The sequence below is a fragment of the Piliocolobus tephrosceles genome, chromosome 7, assembly GCF_002776525.5.
Source record: "Piliocolobus tephrosceles isolate RC106 chromosome 7, ASM277652v3, whole genome shotgun sequence".
Classification (NCBI taxonomy): domain Eukaryota; kingdom Metazoa; phylum Chordata; class Mammalia; order Primates; family Cercopithecidae; genus Piliocolobus; species Piliocolobus tephrosceles.
In genome coordinates, this window is record NC_045440.1 from 136,824,527 (window position 1) to 136,845,684 (window position 21,158).

The 21,158-nt window shown below is 49.0% G+C and overlaps 1 protein-coding gene across 2 annotated transcripts in view; it reads right to left on the minus strand.

Moving 5' to 3' along the window:
• Window positions 1-21,158, minus strand: part of NDRG1 (N-myc downstream regulated 1) — a 60,309-nt gene that overhangs the window by 5,676 nt on the left and 33,475 nt on the right. For both annotated transcript variants that reach the window (XM_031935920.1, XM_023223621.2), the window contains exons 5-14: window positions 18,854-18,974; window positions 15,996-16,058; window positions 15,191-15,251; window positions 13,603-13,689; window positions 11,411-11,467; window positions 7,619-7,722; window positions 5,897-5,953; window positions 5,058-5,109; window positions 3,793-3,840; window positions 1,534-1,569 (exon numbers count right to left, since the gene is read on the minus strand). In XM_031935920.1, coding sequence (XP_031791780.1) covers window positions 1,534-1,569; window positions 3,793-3,840; window positions 5,058-5,109; window positions 5,897-5,953; window positions 7,619-7,722; window positions 11,411-11,467; window positions 13,603-13,689; window positions 15,191-15,251; window positions 15,996-16,058; window positions 18,854-18,974 — 686 coding nt within the window. The remainder of the gene's footprint in view (window positions 1-1,533; window positions 1,570-3,792; window positions 3,841-5,057; window positions 5,110-5,896; window positions 5,954-7,618; window positions 7,723-11,410; window positions 11,468-13,602; window positions 13,690-15,190; window positions 15,252-15,995; window positions 16,059-18,853; window positions 18,975-21,158) is intronic.

Consider the following 21,158-nt stretch of genomic DNA (forward strand, 5'->3'; position numbering starts at 1 on the left):
ATAAAAGGAAGAAAGGATATGGAGAAGAATGAACGGATGATGGCTGGATGGTTCACTGGATGGGTAGACAAACCAATTAATTAACAGCTCACTGGGTTACTTTAAGTGAACTGTGTATGGCACACTGAGACCACATCCAGTTCTGCCAGTTCTCTCAGTTCATTTAACGTAAACTAGGAGGTGAATGCTCAAGTATCACGGGCATACATGCAAGGCATATCTGTTCTTCAGTTAATTCCAACTGTTCTATCCAGTGCCCTGGGTCCTATTCTCCTGAGGCAGTGAGAGGGCACTGGTAGAGGCTGGGCTGATCCCCTCCCTGCTCTCCACCAACTCCTGCCAGGACTCCACAAAGAGCCAAGTGACATTTAAAAGACAGGCTATGCTCAAATTGCCCTCTGGAATTTGTGTGACAGCGGAAGAAAGAGACAAGAGAAGCAGGTCAGGGCTGCAGGGAACAGGGACGCCTGTGTTCAAGATGATGAAGAGAACCAAGAACACAGGCTTTGGAATGAGAATTCCTGGGCCCCGTTTTAGCTCCAGTAATCATGGGCAATCTCTCTCAACTTCTGGCCTCAGTTTCCTCTTCTGTGACACTGGGATAAAATGCTTGCTCTTCCCACCTCTGAGTACTATTGCAAGGACCTAATTTAATCAAGGATGGGAAAACCCTGTGTAAACATACACCCAACTTGCAAGGGCACAAGGACGACAGTGTTACACAGGAATTGCTCCTCCCTGCGCTGGTGTCCCTGAAGCCTGTGCTAGTTGAACTCCTCTGAAGCTGTGAAAATTCTTTTAATTATGACCAGGGTTACATCTGTTCTCATTTTACGTAGAGAAAGGGAAAAAGGAGGAAGAAAGAGGCAGGGCAGGTTTTGGATCAAAAAGATGACAGAAAACTCCACTTCATTTTAAGATAGAACACAAAACTATCAGGATATAAAATTATAAGACAACAGATTAGAAGTTTACTTGTCAGGTTGGTGAGATTCTTTATAGGAGGGGAAACTGAAGGGATCGGTTACGCAGCAAACACATTACGTTGATCAATGTGTTTATTTGTACACGTGCACACACATTTACACATGCACACACACAGACATGTGTACACATGCACACCTGCAAACACATGCACACACACACGCATACACACACACGCATACACACACACACAATTTGGCTTCCTCTCCTCCATGTCCCTCTGCTCTGGGCTGGAGCTTCTCGGGGCCCTTCACTCCAGCAGAAGCCCATGGTCTTTGGGGCAGACACACCTAGATTCTGATCCATGATGACCAAGGTGTGTCTACTTGGCAAATCCCCCAACCGCTGTGAACCGCAGTATCACCCACTCCACAAGGGTTGGCTCCTAGGGCATCAGAGTCCTCCTATATAGCACCTTTTCCCAACAGTCCACAAACTGTCATCCGATGTCACAGCAAGGCGATGAGGGAACAGGTGTCACAGAGGCACAGGCACTCCACCCAGGGAGAGGCGACAGCTGGGTAATGCAAAAGCCAAGGTGGCACTCACCTGGGAGATCTGTGGGAGACCGCCACAGTCCGCCATCTAGGAGACAGGGAAGCTGGTTAGTGCCAAACACCACAGCCAAGGCCATCTGCGCTAAGCTTGTTCTGAAAGGGTGCCCATCTGCCCGCTGCCCTGCCCTGCCTTGTCCTGCCTTACAAAGGAGGAACAGCGTGGACCGTGGGTAGGGAGCATTCCAGCCCCACCAAGCAAGGTTGCTGGTGTCCCCGTGGCAACCAACACTTGCAGCTTACTATGTGCCAGGCACTACGCTAGGCCCCATAGATAATTTCACTCCATTCCCCAAGAACCATGGAAGGTACAGCTGTCCCATTTTACAGGCAGAAACTGGGCCAGAAAGAGCTTAAGGAACTCGCAAGGTTCCAGGCCAGGATCTGTCTGACCCGAAAGGGTTTGATAAAGAAGGCCCTTTTCAGATATTCCCTTTGTTCCCTCAAAAGGAAGTGGTTGAATTTGGGTCTTCAGGCCGGATTCAGCTCCTGACTGGTACCCTTTCTAAATGGTGGATGTTCAAAGTCCCTGTGAAATCTCCGAACCTCAAGAGGCCACTGCAGCCTGTGAGAGCGTGCAGCCAGACTGGACATGAGCAGGGCTGACGGCAAGGGAGCAGGGGGAGGCTGTGGGGAGGGTGGCCTGGGGTGAAATGGGGCTGGAGGAGTTCGTGGGAGTGGTGAGGCTGTGGGCATCCTACAGCCCAGGCACCTCAAGTCTGGACACCCAACACTAGCCACAAAGCGACACTGACGTGCGGCAGGCCTCAGCCCAACCAGCATGCAGGGAGCAGGATGCCAAAATGTTCCCTCCAGGCGGGGCACTCGGCACATGAGGCTGGTTCTGTGGAAGTCTCCAGAATCAGGCCTGAGTGAGTTCTGTTTCTGGGTCTACCATCAGATCGGCCACCCGACCTCAGTCAGGCCACCTACCCTTTGCTGTAGCGTGTAGTTGAATTGTGTCCCCCAAATAGACATACCTAAGTCCTAACCCCAGTACCTATCCACGTGGCCGTACTTGGAAACAGGGTATTTGCAGGTACAATCAAGTTAAGATGAGGTCACATTGGATTAGAGTGGACCCTAAATCTAATGGCTGATGTGATTAAAAGAAGGAAGTTTGGACACAGACGCAGTGATACAATAGGGAGAGTGCTGCGTGAGGACGGAGGCAGAGACTAGAGCAATGCATCTACCAGCTAAGGTGCATCAAGTGTGGCCAGCAGCCACCAGAAGCTGGCAGAGGCAGGCAGCATTCTCCCCCAGCGCGGAAGGAGCACGGCCTTGCCCACACCTTGATTTCAGACTTTCAGCTTCCAGAACTATCAGGGAATAAATATCTGTTGCTTTAAGCCACCCATTTTGCGATACTTGTGACAAACGCCCTCAAAGTACGGCATTATGCAAGCTTGACGCCCAGCAGCTTCTAATCTTGCAATTTCCTTCTGAGGGAATCTTGAAAGAAGATCTACGTAAAGAGCCCAATACAGGAAAACAGCCTCCCACTCAATAAGTATCGGACACCCCCCACATGCCTTTCAAAGGCATTCTGCTTCTAAGGGGGAAGTTGAGGGCACGGTGACCTACAGATGCCACTTCCTTGTCCTTCCCCCAGGGCAAGGGAGCCGCCTCATCTCCACCCAGGTCCCTCCTGGCCACCTGCCCCTGCAGGGGTGCACCGGGGCTGAGAGGCCCCTCTGAAAGGTTCCCACTCTTGTGCTGCATCTCCGGACGAGGCTGCCACAAACAGCCGGTGGTGTGCATTGTGCAATCAGTCATAACTGGCAAGGGACTGGCAGAGGTTGCCACAGACCCCCCAATCCAGCTGCGAGCGAGCTAGCGCACCATGTGCTCAGAAGAACTTGCTGGAGAAAGTCCTGACCTTCCCCGGCCGTGGGACGTCTCGTCTTCTCTTATTGTGACAAGCAGAGCCCCTCTTGGAGGAATGTGCTGGCCCCAGCCTATGGAGGGCCCCTGCCAAGTCATCCCTGGTCTCTCTATCCCCAAAACCCTCAGACCAGCAGCCTGTTGCTTCCTGCAGTGCCACAGAAGAATCCTTCATCTTTGCAGCCTCAGATCGCCAGTCGGCACCCAACAGGTGTTCATAAACAGATGTTCATAAACAGATACATTAAATCATTAACTCTACAGTTTCTGATCCTGTGTCTTGCCTTTTTCAAGCCTAACTCAATGTTGCAGAAAACGTGAGTTTCTAAGAAATAACAAACACAAACCCCCGTTGTTTTCCCTGTACCTTGAGGAGAGTGGTCTTTGTTGGGTCCAATTTCGAGTTGCACTCCACCTGCACAAGAGGGAGGAAATCTGTTAATTCTTTACGTGAAGCCAAAGTCAAAACATCTCCCCCTTCCCTGCCACTCTGCCGCTGTCACCAGAAACTCCAGTATTTCTGCTGGCAAAGAAAGTATGTGGGGTTTGGGATTCAGCAGATGTGGCTTTAAATCCAAGCCTTGCCATTACCACCTGTGACAACTTGGATAAGTTATTTAACTTCTTTGGGCCTCAGTTTCCTCATCAATAAAATGGAGATAATATCTTTTTTCAAAGGGTTGTTATGAAGATTAGCTGAAATGTAAACAGTACTGCAGAAATATCTGCTAAATAAATATCCTTGTTTAACCAGCAGCTGCCAGAGATTCTACAGTTTTAACATTCCCAGATCTAACAACTATTCTTCATGTAAAATCACGCTGACCAAGCTGGCTTCTCTCTTCATTTTGTCAGTGACCCTCTCGAAAGGGGCATCCGGAATTGGGAAGAATACCCACATGTAACCCACGATGTTCAAAATGCCTAAAGTAAAACTATTACCTCCCTTGATCTGAACAGTGTATCTCTATTGATGTATCTCATGATTATCTCCAGTTGGTCAGCCCGTAAGAAATTCACGGTTCGTTAAGGCATGCCAAGTATTTACTACATGAACATTCGCAAACGTCACTCTGAAGATCACTGCACAAGGCCTGGCAGTACTGCAGGACTCTGATCCATAGCCCCTAAGTCTTCCATCTCCCCAGCTGTGGGGTTGTCTGAAAGGCAGAGTCCTCTCTTTGCTGCCACAAAGTTGCAGGTGGGAGTTAAGGGGTGAAAGGAGTCAGGAAGCTTTCCTAAGCCCTGCCTCCCAGTGCCTCTCTCACCTGCCAGCTCCTCAGGCACCAATCAGTTTGGAAAGATCCATCTGCTTCCCAAATAAGAGGCGAGTCTCCTGGCCAGGAAGCCAAGTGGCAAACACGCCCATATAAACAAAGATCGGAGGGTGAGGGGACCTGGGAGAGGAGACACTGCCAGGCAACCAGGGCTGGCAGCCACCAGGGAAACAGACTAGTGGCTGGGCCCTCTGCCCAAAGGCCAATATGGCATTTCAGAGAAACATCACCTGCCCTGATGGGGCAGAGGAGAGAAGGGGCAGGCAGGGCCACTTCAACAAAGTCAACCAGACTTTGCCTGTTGAATTAAACACAGAAACTGTGTTTAATCACAGAAGCTGTGATTTCTACATACCACGGCATCCACGGCAGGCGAGCTGTCCCCAACCACCAACAGAGCAGGACACCTGGGGTCAGGGACAGAGCGGAGAATTAGCACAAGGTTCCTTTAAAGACTGTCCCACTCCCAGGCCTGTCAGGCCGGGGCCTGCATTCTACAACAGTGTCATTTTGGTTTCCCCAACACCCTTTGCTCTTTTACTTCATTCTCCTTTGATCTTAGGATAAAACTGGTTACTAGTCCTTTACAACTTAGTATGAATTTCAGCCAGGGAACTTCTGTGCCCCAATGCTTTTATTTTAAAGCATCTTCTCCTCAAGGATGGATGAGCAGGACTTAGCTGGTAATCAAGACCAAAACGAGAACAGCATGAAGGACAAAGGCAATGACGTGCCAGGTTCCCAAGTGTCACAGAACGTGGCACACTCAGCCACAAAAAGACACCATCATTACTGGTGGAAACCCAGTTAGTTCTGTCCACGACTGTCTTTTCCTCCTAGACATACAGAGCACTGTAAGACTGTGTCCTGTGCTGTCTATCCCTAGGCTTCATGGAACAAAGCCTCACACAGTTATTGATGTAGTAGGTGCTTAATAAATGCTGTCCCAAGTACAATCAACAATCTTTCTCCAAGATCAAAGGCCTATGTCATGGAGACACCCTAGAAACTGAGGCCACCAGCACAGGGAGAAATCCAAGTCAGGCTGTGTATCACTCAGTCTCTGGGTGGAATATACCCAGGTCTCACTGACACAATGTCCTGCCACACTCAGAAAGAAGGCCCTGCCAGCAAGGCCACATTCACAGGCGGCAGCCCTGACTGCAAGTGCTGGGCGAGAGAAAAGCCACTCACTGCAGGGTGACTGTGTGGGTTCCCGGCATTGGTCGCTCAATCTCCAGGTCACGCCGGCTGCAGGAAACAAATGCATCATTAGCATGAGCAGTCTTCCCCTGGAGAAAGCTCCCACTCCCATCCAGCCAAGCCCAGGAGGTCCTGCCAGTGGCCATTCTGGCAAACCACCCACATCCCCAACTTGCGAGAGGCCCTGTGGCTTTCAGCGCTCCACACCCTCTTGGTGTCCACAGACCTAGTTAGAGGGACAGCAGGACCCATGCATTTCAAGCAGAGTCCCCCTCATTTTGTCACAAATATTTGTGTGGCTTTTTTTTCCAGGAGTACATGTCAGGTCTTCCACCACAGAGGGCCCCTGCCTTCCCTGTCCCCCTAGTCAGAGCCCCCACCTGACAGAGGGGCCACCTCCCAAATGTTCTCGCAGCCCCTTAGTTTAAGTCCCAGCCTCACCAGCTCTGAGTCCTCTATAAAGCACCCAAATGATCTCTTTAAAACTCAGGCCTCATCTTTCCATTCTCTGTCTCAAACCCTGTGGTGCTTTCCCACTGCACTAGTGTGTGTGAGACCCAGTGTGGGCCTGGCCCAGTGACGACCACCCTCCCTGCACGCAGTCACCCACCCTTTCTGCGATCTTGCAGCTCCCAACATGAGAAGCTCTTTCCCAACTCACAGCCTGGAGTTAGACAAGCAGGATCCAAATCATGCTCTGCCACTTTCTAGCTGTGTGGCCTTGGGGAGAACACAGGACCTCTCTGTGCCTCTGCTTCCTCAACAGGAAATGACAATACTACCAGGACCTTCAGAGTGGGATTTTGAGAGGGGTCAGTTAATTACTGCGCTATCTGTGCAGGCAAGTTAAGAGTGTGGAGTCTGTGGGTTGTGCTGGTCTCCTGTGTCTCCAGCACCCAGATGAATGCCTGACTCACTCCAGCTCTCAGGAAGTGTTTGCTACGTGAACGCACGGCCGGGCTTCTGTTTCTTCAGTCACATAGTGAGGATGTTACCACTGAGATGAGGGCAGGATTGTAAAAGGAGGCAAATACTAAGCTCTGTTACAAATGTTAATGTCAAGAAGTCACGTTATTAACATCCGAGCAGAGATAAACACTATGAGGCTTACTTCTATCTCCTGTTTTGGGAGCGTGGCAGAGCTAGCTCAGCAGGTTGAGTGAGCTCTCTGGAAGACTACAGAGTCTCTGGCTGACACCAATGGCCCTGAGCTCTCTCCTCCCCTAGCTGAGTGCAGATAAGCACCTAGTGCTGGTTGAGAGGGCCATGCCTTAGGCAAAGGCCGTGTTCAGGTCCTCCTTATCCTTGGAATGACAAACTCCCAGAAGCCTGCCTGGATTATTCCCAGCCTCCAGGAGTGCTTTGCTGGTCTCTCACTTAGCTCTTCTTACATTTGGCCTTTTGTGAAGGTCAGCAGTGGGCACACACATTTACGCTCAACCCTCTGAGTGTGCGACTGCGTCCCTCTCACGTCTGCACCCCCAGTGGTCTGGCGTGTTTGTTCAGATCCCTGCAAGACGAGCTGAACTCCAGGAACCAGCTTACAGGCCAGGTGTCCTTCCTGGGGACACCTGTCCTATGAATCTATTTGCTCAAACTCAGAGCCTACCTCTTCCACTCATTTTATACCCGCCTTCTCACCTGCCCCATATTTTGGATCTACAGAAGACACCTCATAAATAGCAGTGATGTGGCTGAACAACATCCCCATACCTGTTGTAGGCGTTGATGAACAGGTGCAGGTTGCCAGGGTTCATGTCATTCACGATGTGCTGGCGGTAGGTGTGGACCACCTCCACGTTACTGTGCATTTCTTCCTGCATTTAGAGAGGTGAGAAGACGGTCTTCATTGCACTGTGGCCCTGGGCTGGTCACTACTCTCTCGTTCTCCAGGTTATTTGGATACAAAATAAAGATAATAATACCTAATCCACAAGACAGCGACGGATCGAAAGAAAAAAAACCCTTCGGGGAAGCAGCACACCCACCCCGGTGCAGACAGGGCTTTCACTATCCGCTGGGAGCAGAAAAGACAGCCCATCCTGGAAAGGCCACACCCCACCCTTCCAAACCCATTAATTAGGGAGTTTCAAGCTGAAGTCAGACACCCTGGATCTAGAACTTAGCTTCATCACTGCCCCGCTCGTGGGCAAATCTTTTAACCTTTCTGAGCCCCACATGTCTCTAAAAAAAAAAAAGGGAAGAGAGAGAATGTTGCCTACACTTCACTAGATTGTAGGACTTAGTGGAAGTTGTGTTCTCACCTCTACCAATAGTAACAATTGGATGCAAATGTCAGTAATTATTTTCCAATAGAAAGAGTTGAAAAGAAGTTTTTCATGCTTGAAAAGCAAAACCAACTCACGCAACAGGAAGTTGCTGAAAAGAAGGGCAACTGCAACTCCCACTGCGGCCAACCAGAGCCTTGGGGAAGCTGGCCTCAGGCTCCCATCTCTGGGTGCTTTTTGAATGTCATTTGTGACAAACAACTTGTTTGCTCTGTTTCTCATTTGTACGAGGGCAGACACTGTAGGTTTCACACAGGGGTCTGATGTGACCAGCGGCAACCAGATGAGAAGTTGGAGTTGGGGGTCAAAGAAAGCCGGTGTCAAGCTTGAGCTGCGTCCAACAGCCCAGAATCATTTAGGGAGCAAGGAGGTCAACTGGCTACTAAGAGCAAAGTCTGGAAAAGACTGTCAGGAATTATGCTGGGATTTCACATCAAAACCAACTGTAGTGATCTAGGGGCACCCTCAGACATTACGGCCAGACCAACCAGTCTCCAAATAACTTGGGGTACCATCAGATCAGATGCTCAACGCCATGTGTGACATCCCTTCTCCAGTGAAACAGAGACAGTGGCTGTGAATTTTTCCCAATTCCTATCAGCTTCAGATTACACACTCAGGACAGGGAAAACGTATCACACACACTGTGGAATGAATCGTAAAAGGGGAAAGAGGACTCTGGTGGGCTAAGCCGTGGCCCTCAGAAGATATGTCCATGTCAAATCTCTTGAACTTGGGAATGCAAACTTGCTGGGAAAAAGGGTTTTTGCAGGTGTAATTAATTAAGGATCCTGATATGAGATCGTCCTGGATTACATGAGCGGGGATGAAGTCCAATGGAAAGTATCCTTAAAAGAGGAAGGAGAGGGAGAATTGAAATAGACACAGAGGAGAAGACCATCTGAAGACAGGCACAGAGCAGCGTGAGCAGCCACTAGCCAAGGAATGCTGACAACGACCTGGAACAGTAAGAAGCCAGGACGAATTTCCCCTAGAGCCTGTGGCAGAGGGGCGGCCCTGCCAGCACTTGATGTCAGAGTTTTAGACTCAGAGCTGTGAGAGAATACACTTTTGCTTTTCTTGTGTGTGTGTGTGTGTGTTTTTCTTTTTTTTTTTTTTTTTTTGAGACAGAGTCTCCCTCTGTCTCACCCAGGCTGGAGTGCAATGGTGCAATCTCAGCTCACTGCAGCCTCTGCCTCCCAGGTTCAAGTGATTCTCCTGTCTCAGCCTCCTGAGTAGCTGAGATCACAGGTGCCCACCACACCCTGTTAATTTTGTATTTGTAGTAGAGACAGGGTTTCACCATGCTGGCCAGGCTCATCTCGAACTCCTGACCTCAGGTGATCCACTCGCCTCGGCCTCCCAAAATGCTGGGATTATAGACGTGAGCCACCGCACTCAGCCCACTTTCATTGTTCTAAGCCATCCTGTTTGTGGTAATTTGTTACAGAAGCCACAGGAAACCAACACAACGGGCAAACCCAGCAGTTGTACCTGCCAACTCCAGAGTGCAGCCTCTGTTCCCCGGTACGCTCGCCAACTCCAGAGTGCAGCCTCTGTTCCCTAGTACGCTCGCCAACTCCAGAGTGGGGCCTCTGTTTCCCTCATACACTCGCCAACTCCAGAGTGGGGCCTCTGTTCCCTGGTACACCTGCCAACTCCAGAGTGGGGCCTGTTTCCCCAGGACTCACAGGAGTGTCAGATGGTCACACACGTTAGCTCAGAAGCAGACAGTGGTATATAAGCAAAGCAGGTCACTGCAATTTCAGGCAACCAAGGGGTTTTCCAGACCCTGGGCTTGCAACCAAGCCCATGGCACACACTTCCCGAGGACAGCTGGCCCCAGCTAGAGACATAAAACCAATGTCTGCGGCCAGGTAGGCTGGGCTGATAAGACGACAACCGCTCACTTCTAGCATGCTGTGAGGAGCTTGGCTCACTCCCCCTCAGTGGGGTGACTCTGCAGAAGAGCAGCTCATCTAAGAGCCAGGCAGCAGCACACGCAGCCGCCATCCTGCTGCGGTTGCCAGAATGAAGCCAGATTCATAGGTACAAATACTGGCCCCACCTCTCCCTGGCAGAGACCCTACACAAGTCACTCAACGTCTCTGGTCTGTTTCCTCTTCCATAAACTGGGAATGAGAACAGAATTTATCACCCAGGTCACAGAGCACCTGGGTGGAATCCTAGTCCTATAGCTAATACTTGTGAAGCTCTTAGGACTGAGTCCAGCACACAGCTAACTCCATGGACATGTCTGCTATAGACCAGATTTATAACAGCCCAGAACTGGAAACAACCCAAAGGTCTTATCAACAGGTGAATGGAAAAACAAACTGTTGCACATACATAAAAGGGAATATACTTCTCAGCACTAAAAAGGAATACACTGTTTTTTAAGAGACAGGGTCTCTCTGTCACCTAGGCGGAATACAGGGGGCAATCATAGCCCACTGCTCACTGTAACCTCAAACTCCTGGGCTCAAGCGATCCTCCTGCCTCAGCCTCCCAAGCAGCGAGGACTATAGGCATGCATCACCATGTCTGGCCAATTTTTAATTTTTTTGTAGAGACAAGGTGTCGCTACGTTGCCCAGGCTGGTCTTGAACTCCTGTGCTCAAGCAATCCTCTTGCTATGGCCTCCCAAAGTGCTGGGATTACAGGAATGAGCACTGCACCCAGACTAGGAATAAACTATTGATCCACTCATTAACATGGACAAATCTCAAAACGGTTATGCTGAGTGAAAGAAGCCAGACCAAAAAAAGAGTACATACTGTATAATGCCATTTATATAAAAATCTAGGAATTGCAAAGCAATCTTTAGGGGCCAATGCAGATCCAAGTTGCCTGAGAAGGAGGGAGAAGAGGATTATCGAGAGGCACAAGGAAACTCTTGGGGTGATGGAGACGTTATTCTGATTACAGTGATGGTTTTACAAATGTATACACATGTCAAATTTAGCAAATTCTGCCCTTTAAATATGTGCAGTTAATTGTACTTCAATCAGCCATTTTTCAAAGACACATATAAAAAGAGAGAATGAATGACTTGTTGCTTATGAATGAATAATGTCACATTATCTCACGAGCACCAGCGCGGCGGCCCCCAGTTGATTGTGTCTCGTTCTCTCCACCCCCCCATGGGGCCCTGTGCTGAGCACCACACAGTGCGTCGCTCAGCAGGAACAGCAGAACGCCAGGCCACACGACTCACCTTCCCAAAGAGGTGCGACACCGCCACGTCTGGCAGGGCTTGGGTCCATCCGGAGATCTAGGGAGGAGTAAAGTGGGTGGATTAGAAGCCAGCAGCTAACAGTAGTGAACAAAGTCAGCAAAACCCCACTTCCCTGCGGGGAGAGTGGTATTGCCAGACTCCCCTCTGCATGCAGCCCTCAAGGACATCCCCTTGATAGAAACTCAGTTCCTGTCTCCAGTTCCCTCCTGGACCTGACCCCCCAAATGCAGGGCCTGGGACTATATCCAATTCCTTATTTTCAGAGACCCATGCACAAGAAATCCACAGCAAATGAGCGCTGAATAAAGATCCAGCTACTGCTAGCTTACCCTGCTCAAAACATTCACCAAGTCCTCAGCAAAGAGGGCCGTCCATTCACCTCTTCTAAAAACACACTGAACTCCCCTGTCTACGCCCCAGGATATGCTTGGCTCCCAACTATCCCTCTCTCTCATCTCCAAGCCACTTTCCCCTTTCTATGTATACTGACATTACCAAAGACACTGACAATCTTCTTTTTGCTCCCTCTCCCCAGTGACTAGGTTTGCAGCAGGAGCTCTATAAATGGTAGGATACAGCAGGAGCTCCATAAATGTGTGCTGACCAAAGCATTGGGCAAAACTAAGTAGCAGAGAAGCTCTAGACCTAAGGGTCTTTGGCTGGCCCTTGCCTGCCACAGCCCAGCTGTGTGGCACTGGGCAGTCTGCATACCTCTGGGTCTCAGACTTCTAGTCTGGAAATGGGAGTGCCAGGAACTTCAAGGCCACAAAGTCAAGGTGAGGAGTGCAAGAAGTAACTGCACATATCACAGTGTTTAATAGCAATGCCTGGTACTCAAGAGGCTGGGGTTGAAAACGAAGGGAGTACTACAGCTATTAAAGCCCCGCAGACATTCCCCAGGCTTCACATTAGCCAGTGGTCGACACCGCCAGACCTTCGAGTCTGGCTCAGAACAGCGATCACGAAGCACAGCGGGTGGACTGGAATGTCACTTCCTTTGCTGGAAAATCAAATGAAAAACAGAAGCGTGTTCCACTCCCGAATGTCATACAGGCAGGAGGGAAGGGCTCCTGCATTCTGGAGGAATGTTCAAAGAACAAACACAAAACCATAGAGGCTAGGACGGGGCGGAGGATGGGGCAAGAGGCACGGCCCCTTCAAACCCTCGGTCCCTGGCAGCCACCCAAAATTTGGCAAAAATGCACTTGCAAAATGAAAAGCTGAGATCACTTCAGCTTTGTCCTATTTCAACTGGAATGACCTGCCCATCTCCTTGGCAAACACTGAGGCCTTCACAGGGCCAAAAAACAAAAACAAAAACACCACAATGACAATTTTTAAAAGATAAACAAGGAACCTTAGGACACCATTCAAGGCAGAGCTTCCCAAGACAGCACAGGTCCCTTTTCCTCCAGGCAGCCCAACCTGCTGGCCAGGCTTGCCTGTCTCCCACCCCAGACAGGAGCCCCAGGGGCAAGGATGGTCAGATCCACAAACCACGAAGTCAAAGCAAGCTGCATCCAGTCCCCATTCTACTGCCTAGCTTTATGTGGCCCGGGACAATCCCCTGAGCCACACCGAGTCCTCACTTCTGAAACGGTGATAAAAATTCTCACCTCCTAGAGTTACTGTGAAGATTAACTGCGGTAATGCTCATACAGCAATGTAGAACAAAACTAGCACATGGTAAACTCTCAATCTACGTTAGCTAATTATTATCGTAAAATGTTGTGGCACACTAAATAGACATTTATTTTTCTTTAATAATATGTGAATGAATTCCTAAGATTAGAGGCTTTTGTCTTGTTCATCTTAAGAAGTTTTGTTCTTCAAGATGCTCAGTATCTTGACCAAAGCCTGGCACAAGTTAGGTACCCAGCTAATACTCATTAATCCAAGCAATGCTTATCCAAGCTGGCTCAGGGACCTGGATCCCACGGCTTTCCCTGGCTGAGACAGTTTGGTGGTATTTAAGTCTTCTGAATGGTAAACGGCTGAGGTCATGTGTACTGTTCTAAGCAAAGCAGACGGAACTGGAGTGGGCAGTAGAGGGTAGTGGAGGAGTGGGTAAAGAGAGAGCTCGTAGCTCCAGGGCTCCCCCAGCCAGAGGCTGTGTGCACCTGTCCCTCTGCCTGCAGGGACTCCGTCTGCCTGACAGGCCCCCACCTCACCTTGGAGGCGGCCCAGTCCATCCAGCCTTCCGCACAAGGGTTCACGTTGATAAGGACGAGGCCCTCTACCATCTCAGGGTTGTTTAGCTGCGATTCAAGACACAAAGTGAGACAGACATCCCAGCAATCTAAAACACTAGGAACTTTCCAAGGCAAACCGAAGCTTGAGAGAAGTACCCAGAAAAAGGCAGTGTGGGCAGCAGAGCAAGCTGCTGCTCCCTGGCCCCACCCCATGCAAAACTGAGGTTCCAGAACAGCAGACACGGGATCGGGTCCTAGAGAGAGTGGGAAGGAGAAAGAGGAAGTGCAGAAGAAGTAGGAAGCCCACCGCTTTGCAGACCTGCCTTGGGCAAGTCACTTCAACCCATGGAGGCTCAGCTTCCCCAGCTGTCAAATGCGTGTAATATACCATCAACCTCATCAATCAAACAGGGTACACAAATGCTCTCTAGCTGTGGCAGTAACAAATGTATTACTTACTTTCAGAATATATAAACACACACACAGAGTTATGCATCGCTGAGTAACAGGGATACTTTCTGAGAAAATTGATCATTAGGAGATTTTGTCATCGTGTGAAGATCTCAGAGTGTACTTACACACACCAGATGGTATAGTCTACAACTCACCAAGGCTGTATAGTACAGCCCATTGCTCCCAGGTTTGCTGTACAAACCTGTACAGCATGTGACACTACCGAACACTGCAGGGAATTGCAACATGATGCTAAGTATTGATGTATCTAAGCAAATCTAAACATAAAAATGGTACCATAAAAATGAACCATTATAATCTTATGGACCCACTGTCAAATATGCAGTCTGTCATTGACCGAAATGTCATTATGTGATGCAGATATATATAGATATAGATATGTACACCTGGGGTACAGTTGAGACATTTTTTCATTTGCTGAGAGTCTATATGGCCAGACCATTTTGTATTCATGTCAGCATTTCTTTCTTTCTTTTTTTTTTTGTAAGATGGATGTTGTAGAATTATGTCAGTATTCCTAACCTCTAGCAAAGCCCAGCAAATCATAGGCAGTCAAAATACCTATGGATGAACAAAATGAGTATTGCTGCATTCTTACACAATTGCTTGGTGAGGATACAAAGGAAGAGTGGCTTTTGACCTGAGCCCAGAGAAAGAACAGTGACAACTGTCATGAAAATTTCTTGTGTCTGATTCTAGTTTAGAATCAGTTACGAACCAGGAGTACCCTGACTGCAAAAACCTGTACAGCTGTTACAAAGCAGTGTCACAGCAGAGTACTCAGTGAGCAAGGAGCGTCCTCACTAGATGGCTAAGCAGACAAAGTCAATGACAAAAGAATGTGTCCAGTATCACTCAAGAGTGGAGGAAGAGAAAAGATTGTGAGTATATACATATATATACACACACACACATATATATATATGTGTATATATATGAGTACTCACGTGCCACACACACACACACACAAAACTGTGGAGCATACGGGTCATTTCTTTTTCCCTTTTGGGTTTTCAATGCTTTTTCCAAATGTCTTCCTTCATCTTAAAATGTTATTTAAAATGCGATTTTCAAAAAATGCCAAAGCACTCACGGCAAATCGAGTTAGGATGTAGGCGCCTGCTCCTGTTCCCATGCCAATAATGCTTTTCAGCCTGGAAGCAGAAATACAAATGCATGTCACACAAGGAGAGAGTGACAGGAGCCCCCAAGGACCCACTTAGAACTTCCTGAGGGTGACCGCCTGGCTAGGCAATGCGGGAGCATGCTGCCATGACTGCCTGCACAGCCCTGAGGTTACCATGTTTTAGGACTGGACAGAGACCACGACCGACCTTGGAGAGCCATGCCCCTTATCCTCACTTCCCTCTTGGCCGCCACCCAGGCTCTGAGAGACCGTCTGACATTTCGGGAAGGCCCGTTACGGCATCATCTCTTCCCACTCTTAAGCTTTATTTTGGATTCTAAAACTTGGAATGAAAACAAATTGAGCAAGAACCATGAAATTATCATTATTTGAAGGACTCAAGACAGAGATGAACACTGGAAAAACGAGGGTGTGGAGAGAAAAGCTGAGGTCTCAGGCAACTCCATTCCAGAACATTCCATGGGAAAGAGAAGGGAATGGAAGAACAGGAGGCAAGAGCAAATGGGTAGGGCGGCTGCCATCACACAACATAACATTCATGCAAGAGGAAAAACGAAGTTACAGGAGGCAGACCAGAGCTCAGAGACCGTGTGAAGAACAGTGTCCACAGAGTGACAAGCTAATTTCTTGCCTCATCTTTAAACTGCAAGCTTAATTTTAGTGGTCAGTCCAGATCAAAGCCAAGGGGCAGGAAGACGCTAGAAGCCAAGTTTCTCTGCAAACGGAGGAGGAGCTGGTCCCTCGCTCTTACCCAAACTGTTGAAGGACTCCAGGAAGCATTTCAGCCAGCTGATCCATGGAGGGGTACATGTACCTGGGGATGACACAGAGAGGCCATTAGTGAGCACCCAGAGAGAAACGGGTAATCCAAAAAGGGACACGCTTGAAGGGTGGGGGCCATGCAACAGACTGCCCCATGCACCCAGACCCCCCAGTCTAGTCCCTTCCCATCCTCCTTCCAAGAAGACCCTTGCAGCACACCCTAACTATCAATTGCTTCCTATGCGTCAGGTCCCATGGACGCATTTTGGGGCATTATTAGCTCATTCAGTTCCCACAATAACTCTAGAAGGCTGCTAGGATGTTCCCCCCAGCAAGATTATAAATATCACTGAGGCTGAGAGATGAGCCACTTGGTCTCACGAGAACAGTAGATGGTTAGCCAGAAACATGTCCTCACTGGGTTTGTCTGGTTTTGGGCCTAGAGTGTTGCAGAAACTGACTAGAAGGCATTTCACAATTCCAACCTCAGGGAGAAGGAATTAGATCAGGCATGAATGAGTTCCATCCGCAGAGGAGTGATTGATCCTCACACATGCCGGGCTCTTGGTGAGGTAATGGCAGGGGCCGGTGAGCAAAGCAGAGGCAAACCGGGACAGGAGCCAGCCCTCAAGTCAACAGAAACAGGGGGTGTGACTCATAACAAAGGCTATCGAAAGAGACCTGCCGTGATCAGGTGATCAGGGAGGGCTTCTTAGAAGAAGTGACGCTGAAGGGGTCATGGGAACCTGATGAGTAAAGCGTGTGGGCAGGGAAGCAGCGTGTTCAGATGCCCTGGGAAGAGCCAGGAAGAGCCCATATGGTGTAGCTCCACATCAACAGAACCACTGAGTTAGAAGCCGCAGGGCAGAAGAGGGGCAAAGACATGAAGCTCCTCTGAAATGGCCACGCCTCAATTTGGAGCCAGCAGCTCCTAAGGTGTGACACTGGAGAAGTCACTTAATTGCAGGGCCCTCTGTTTCTTCCCTGTTGCCCAGGGCTGGTGTGAGGCAAGGGGGCAGCAGAATTCTACTCCCAAGGTCCCTCCTGTATAGATAGATGGTGGAAGCCAGAGCCAGGAGGAGCCCAGCCAGGGATCCCCCACCCTGCTCTGCTGTCTCAGCTTCAGGATATAGGGGGCTCACCCTTAAAGGGCCTGGGAGACTCCATCTCACCCCTCCCAAGCCCCACACTCTCCTCTGCCCTACTCCAGGAGGAAGAAACAAGTCAGGTCCCACTCTGACAGTGGGTCCCACCAGATGCACACAAAAACCACCTAGTAAACTAGGGGGAAAATACCCTGTAATATCCAGACCAACTGAATAAAAATTCCTGGGGGTGGAGCTCAGGCCTCAGAATATTTGTAAAACTTCTCCAGGGGGAACTAAGAGTCTCAGCTTTCCCCCAAGTCTTTCACACAATTGGTCCAACCAAAGATAGATTTACTGACATACCTCTGGCTTTATCTGCTGGTTAACAATTAACCATGTCCCACTGTTTTAATATACTTTTAATTTTTGGTCCTGGTCCCATATGGTTGGCTGTACCTTCCCTTCCTCTCTGATAAAGGTTAATTATTAAGGATAATTCTGAACACTACTAAAAAAGGATTTCTATTTACAAATGCCAAGAAGGCCCCTTCTGGAAGACTTTAAACCCAAGAACCTGCTCCTGCCCTGGTTTAATCAGAGCGTCAGGTGCAGGGACAAGAGGGAGTATCTCTGAGGTCTGCCTCCCCAACGTGATGCTGATTGGGGGATCCAACAAGCTTGACCATAATTGCACAAGGGGAAAGTGAACGGCCATGCCCATACAGATCACGAGCTGACAAGGGCCAGGCAGTGTAAACACTCTCAACTAAAGCAGCCTGATGTTCCAAAGAGGATACACGTCTCAGTAGATAGGACCAAAGCCAACTCCCCGGTTCTCAGCTGTGCAACCTTTTTTTCTTTTTTGGAGACAGAGTCTTGCTTTGTCACCCAGGCTGGAGTGCAGTGGTACAATCTCGGCTCACTGCAACCTCTGCCTCCCAGGTTCAAGGGATTCTCTGGCCTCAGCCTCCCGAGTGGTGGGGATTATAGCCACGTGCCACTACACCCGGCTAATTTTTGTATTTTTAGTGGAGACAGGGTTTCACCATGTTGGCCAGGCTGGTCTCGAACTCCTGACCTCAGGTGGTTCGCCCACCTTGGCCTCCCAAAGTGCTGGGATTACAGGTGTGAACCACCGTGCCCGGCCTCAGCTGTGCAACCTTGAGCAAGGTAGTTAATGCCTCCGTGCCTCAATATGTTCATCTGGAAAATGCAGCTAACAATACCAACCACACAGAGCTAGCTGTAAGGATTAACCACAACGTTAAATACGAATGATGAAGCCTAGCCCACAGGAAGTGATCCATCAACGTTACTTCTCTCCCTCTCTTTTTCTCTACAACCTTCTAGGTTTTCACCACACTATTTGGTCATGTCAAGTCCTCCTCCACTTCAGTCCTGTCCAGGCTGAGCACACCTATGGTAACGCCAGCCTTGCAGGAAGCTGGGGGAATGGGGAGGTAGCATCTGATGAGTATGCTGTTTCAGTTCAGGAAGATGAAAAAGTCCTGGAGACAGATGGTGGTGATGGCTGCACAACAATGTCTGAATGTCCTTAATGCCACTGAACTATATACTTAAAAATGGTCAAAGTGCTAACTTTTATGTTATGTATCTTCCCACAATTTAAAAAGTGGTTAAGACGATACATTTTATATTTTACCACAACTAAAAAGTATTTAAAAGAGCAAAGCAGCTGAACCCCTCCCCGACACCGAATTTCCATGCTGTAGAGCTCAGAGGGCAAGAGGCCTCTCACCCTGCGGGGAAGGAGGCTGCGCCGTCCTGCTGGCCAGGGGCGTCCACGTGGCAGACGGCGAAGTGCTGGGTGATCTCCTGCATGTCCTCGTAGTTGAAGAGGGGATTGTAGCAGGTTTTGTCTGAAAAGTAGCAGAGAGGGAGAGACGAGAAAGAAGAGGAGAAAAAAAATCAGGTGTCTCGGTGGCAAAGCTCATTCATTTTGTTTCACTCCTATTCAGAAGAAGGAAGTGAACTTAGAAGAACACAGATGTTCGCGTTTTTTGTTTTTTGGTTTTGTCCCCATGCCCACTTTCTTCTGGTGATAAAAAGCAAGAGTAAGTCATGGGGCAAGGGAGTGGGAGCTGGCAGATGAATCTTGCAGTTGGTGCTGGAAGGGGCTCCCAGGCTGGCTCCTGCAGCTCCTCCAGTCAGTCAGGGTCAGGATGGCCCTGGCATGAGAAGGGTTTGCCCCCCTGATCCTCTCTTTCCATCTGAGCCCACTATACCCTCCTATCTGGGGTACTGGCCCAGGACACACATAATTTTCAAACAAGGAGGAGCATGGGAGGCGAGATGTGCCTCCTCCTTTCATGTGGCCTGGATGAGTCTCCTCACCGCTGAAGCCTAAGAAAGTCGGGCTGCTCACCCTACCTCCTGTCCCTTTTCCTCCTGGGCACTCAGCTCGACAGTACTTCCCAGGCTCCCTTGCAATGAGAAGCAGCCATGTGATCTGTTTCTGGCCAATAGCCTGTGACTATCACCATTTCCTCACCATACTTGTCACCCAGATCCTCTAAGATCCTCTAAGCTTCTCTCTTCTCCCATCTACCTGCCAGAAGCACAGTTTCCAGCAGAAGGCTCTGCAGCCCCAGCGGATGGCAAACCCCCAAGCTAGAAGGAGCCTGGGTCCTTGAATTGCCAAATAGAACATGTCCCACTCAACACCCACTAAACTGTTACGTGAGCGAGAAATAAAACATATATTGTGTTAAGCCACAGAGGGCTTGGCATCTTTTGTTACAGTGGTAAGCCTATGATAAACCAACAATGAGCCTCTCTAAATGGGGAGAGAGGCTGCCATATGCAATTCCAGTTCCTTGTCAGAGTCAATCAAATAAGACAGTGTAAATCAAAATACCTAGCATGGACCTGGTACAAAATGGATATAAGGGAAACAGACGGGGGAAGAAGTGAGATAAGAGAAGGTGAGAATGAAGTAAAAAAGTGCTTTTCACAGCACTTTGGGAGGCCGAGACGGGCGGATCACGAGGTCAGGAGATCGAGATCATCCTGGCGAACACGGTGAAACCCCGTCTCTACTTAAAAAATACAAAAAACTAGCCGGGCGACGTGGCGGGCACCTGTAGTCCCAGCTACTCGGGAGGCTGAGGCAGGAGAATGGCGTAAACCTGGGAGGCGGAGCTTGCAGTGAGCTGAGATCCGGCCACTGCACTCCAGCCTGGGCCGCAGAGCGAGACTCCGTCTCAAAAAAAAAAAAAAAAAAAGTGGTTTTCAGTGGATTTCCGTGAAATCATCCCCAGCCTCAAGGTACTGATAGGCTTTATAGAAACAAATGAAAATCAGGCAGTCCATCATCAAAAATCAAGCAAGCTTGCAATACTAAAGTTCACAAAAATTACGGGACCAGTGAAACCTATGTGTCTTCTGATTCCTCACAGAAGAATTCACCTCTACTCCATGAAATTTCAGCAATTGGTAGATTCCATTCCATTCGCATCTATGAAAAATGGGGAACTCACCTCTGAAAACCCTCCTGGTAATCTTGGAATTCACAGTCTAAACATTCATGGCAGTGTGACTCACACAGCCAAAAAGTGAAAATGCCCCAAATGCTCATCAACTAAAGAATAGATGGCCAGGCCCAGTGATTCATGCCTGTAATCCCAGCACTTTGGGAGGCGGAGGTGGGTGGATCACCTGAGGTCAGGAGTTCGAGGCCAGCCTGGCCAATATGGTGAAATCCCACCTCTACTAAAAAAACAAAAATTAGCCAGGGGTGGTGGTGGTGGGTGCCTGTAATCCCAGCTACTCGAGAGGCTGAGGCACAAGAATCGCTTGAACCCAGGAGGTGGATTACAGTGAGCCAAGATTGCACCACTGCACTCCAGCCTGGGCAACAGCACGAGACTCTGTCTCAGAAAAAAACAAACAAACAAAAAGAATAAAGTGTGGTAAATCCATACAATGGAATATTATTATTCAAGAAAGGAATAAAGGCAATACAAATACTAATGCATGGCCTGGATAAACCTTGAAAGCATTATGAAAGAAGCCAGTTACAAAAAAATTACATGTTATTTGAT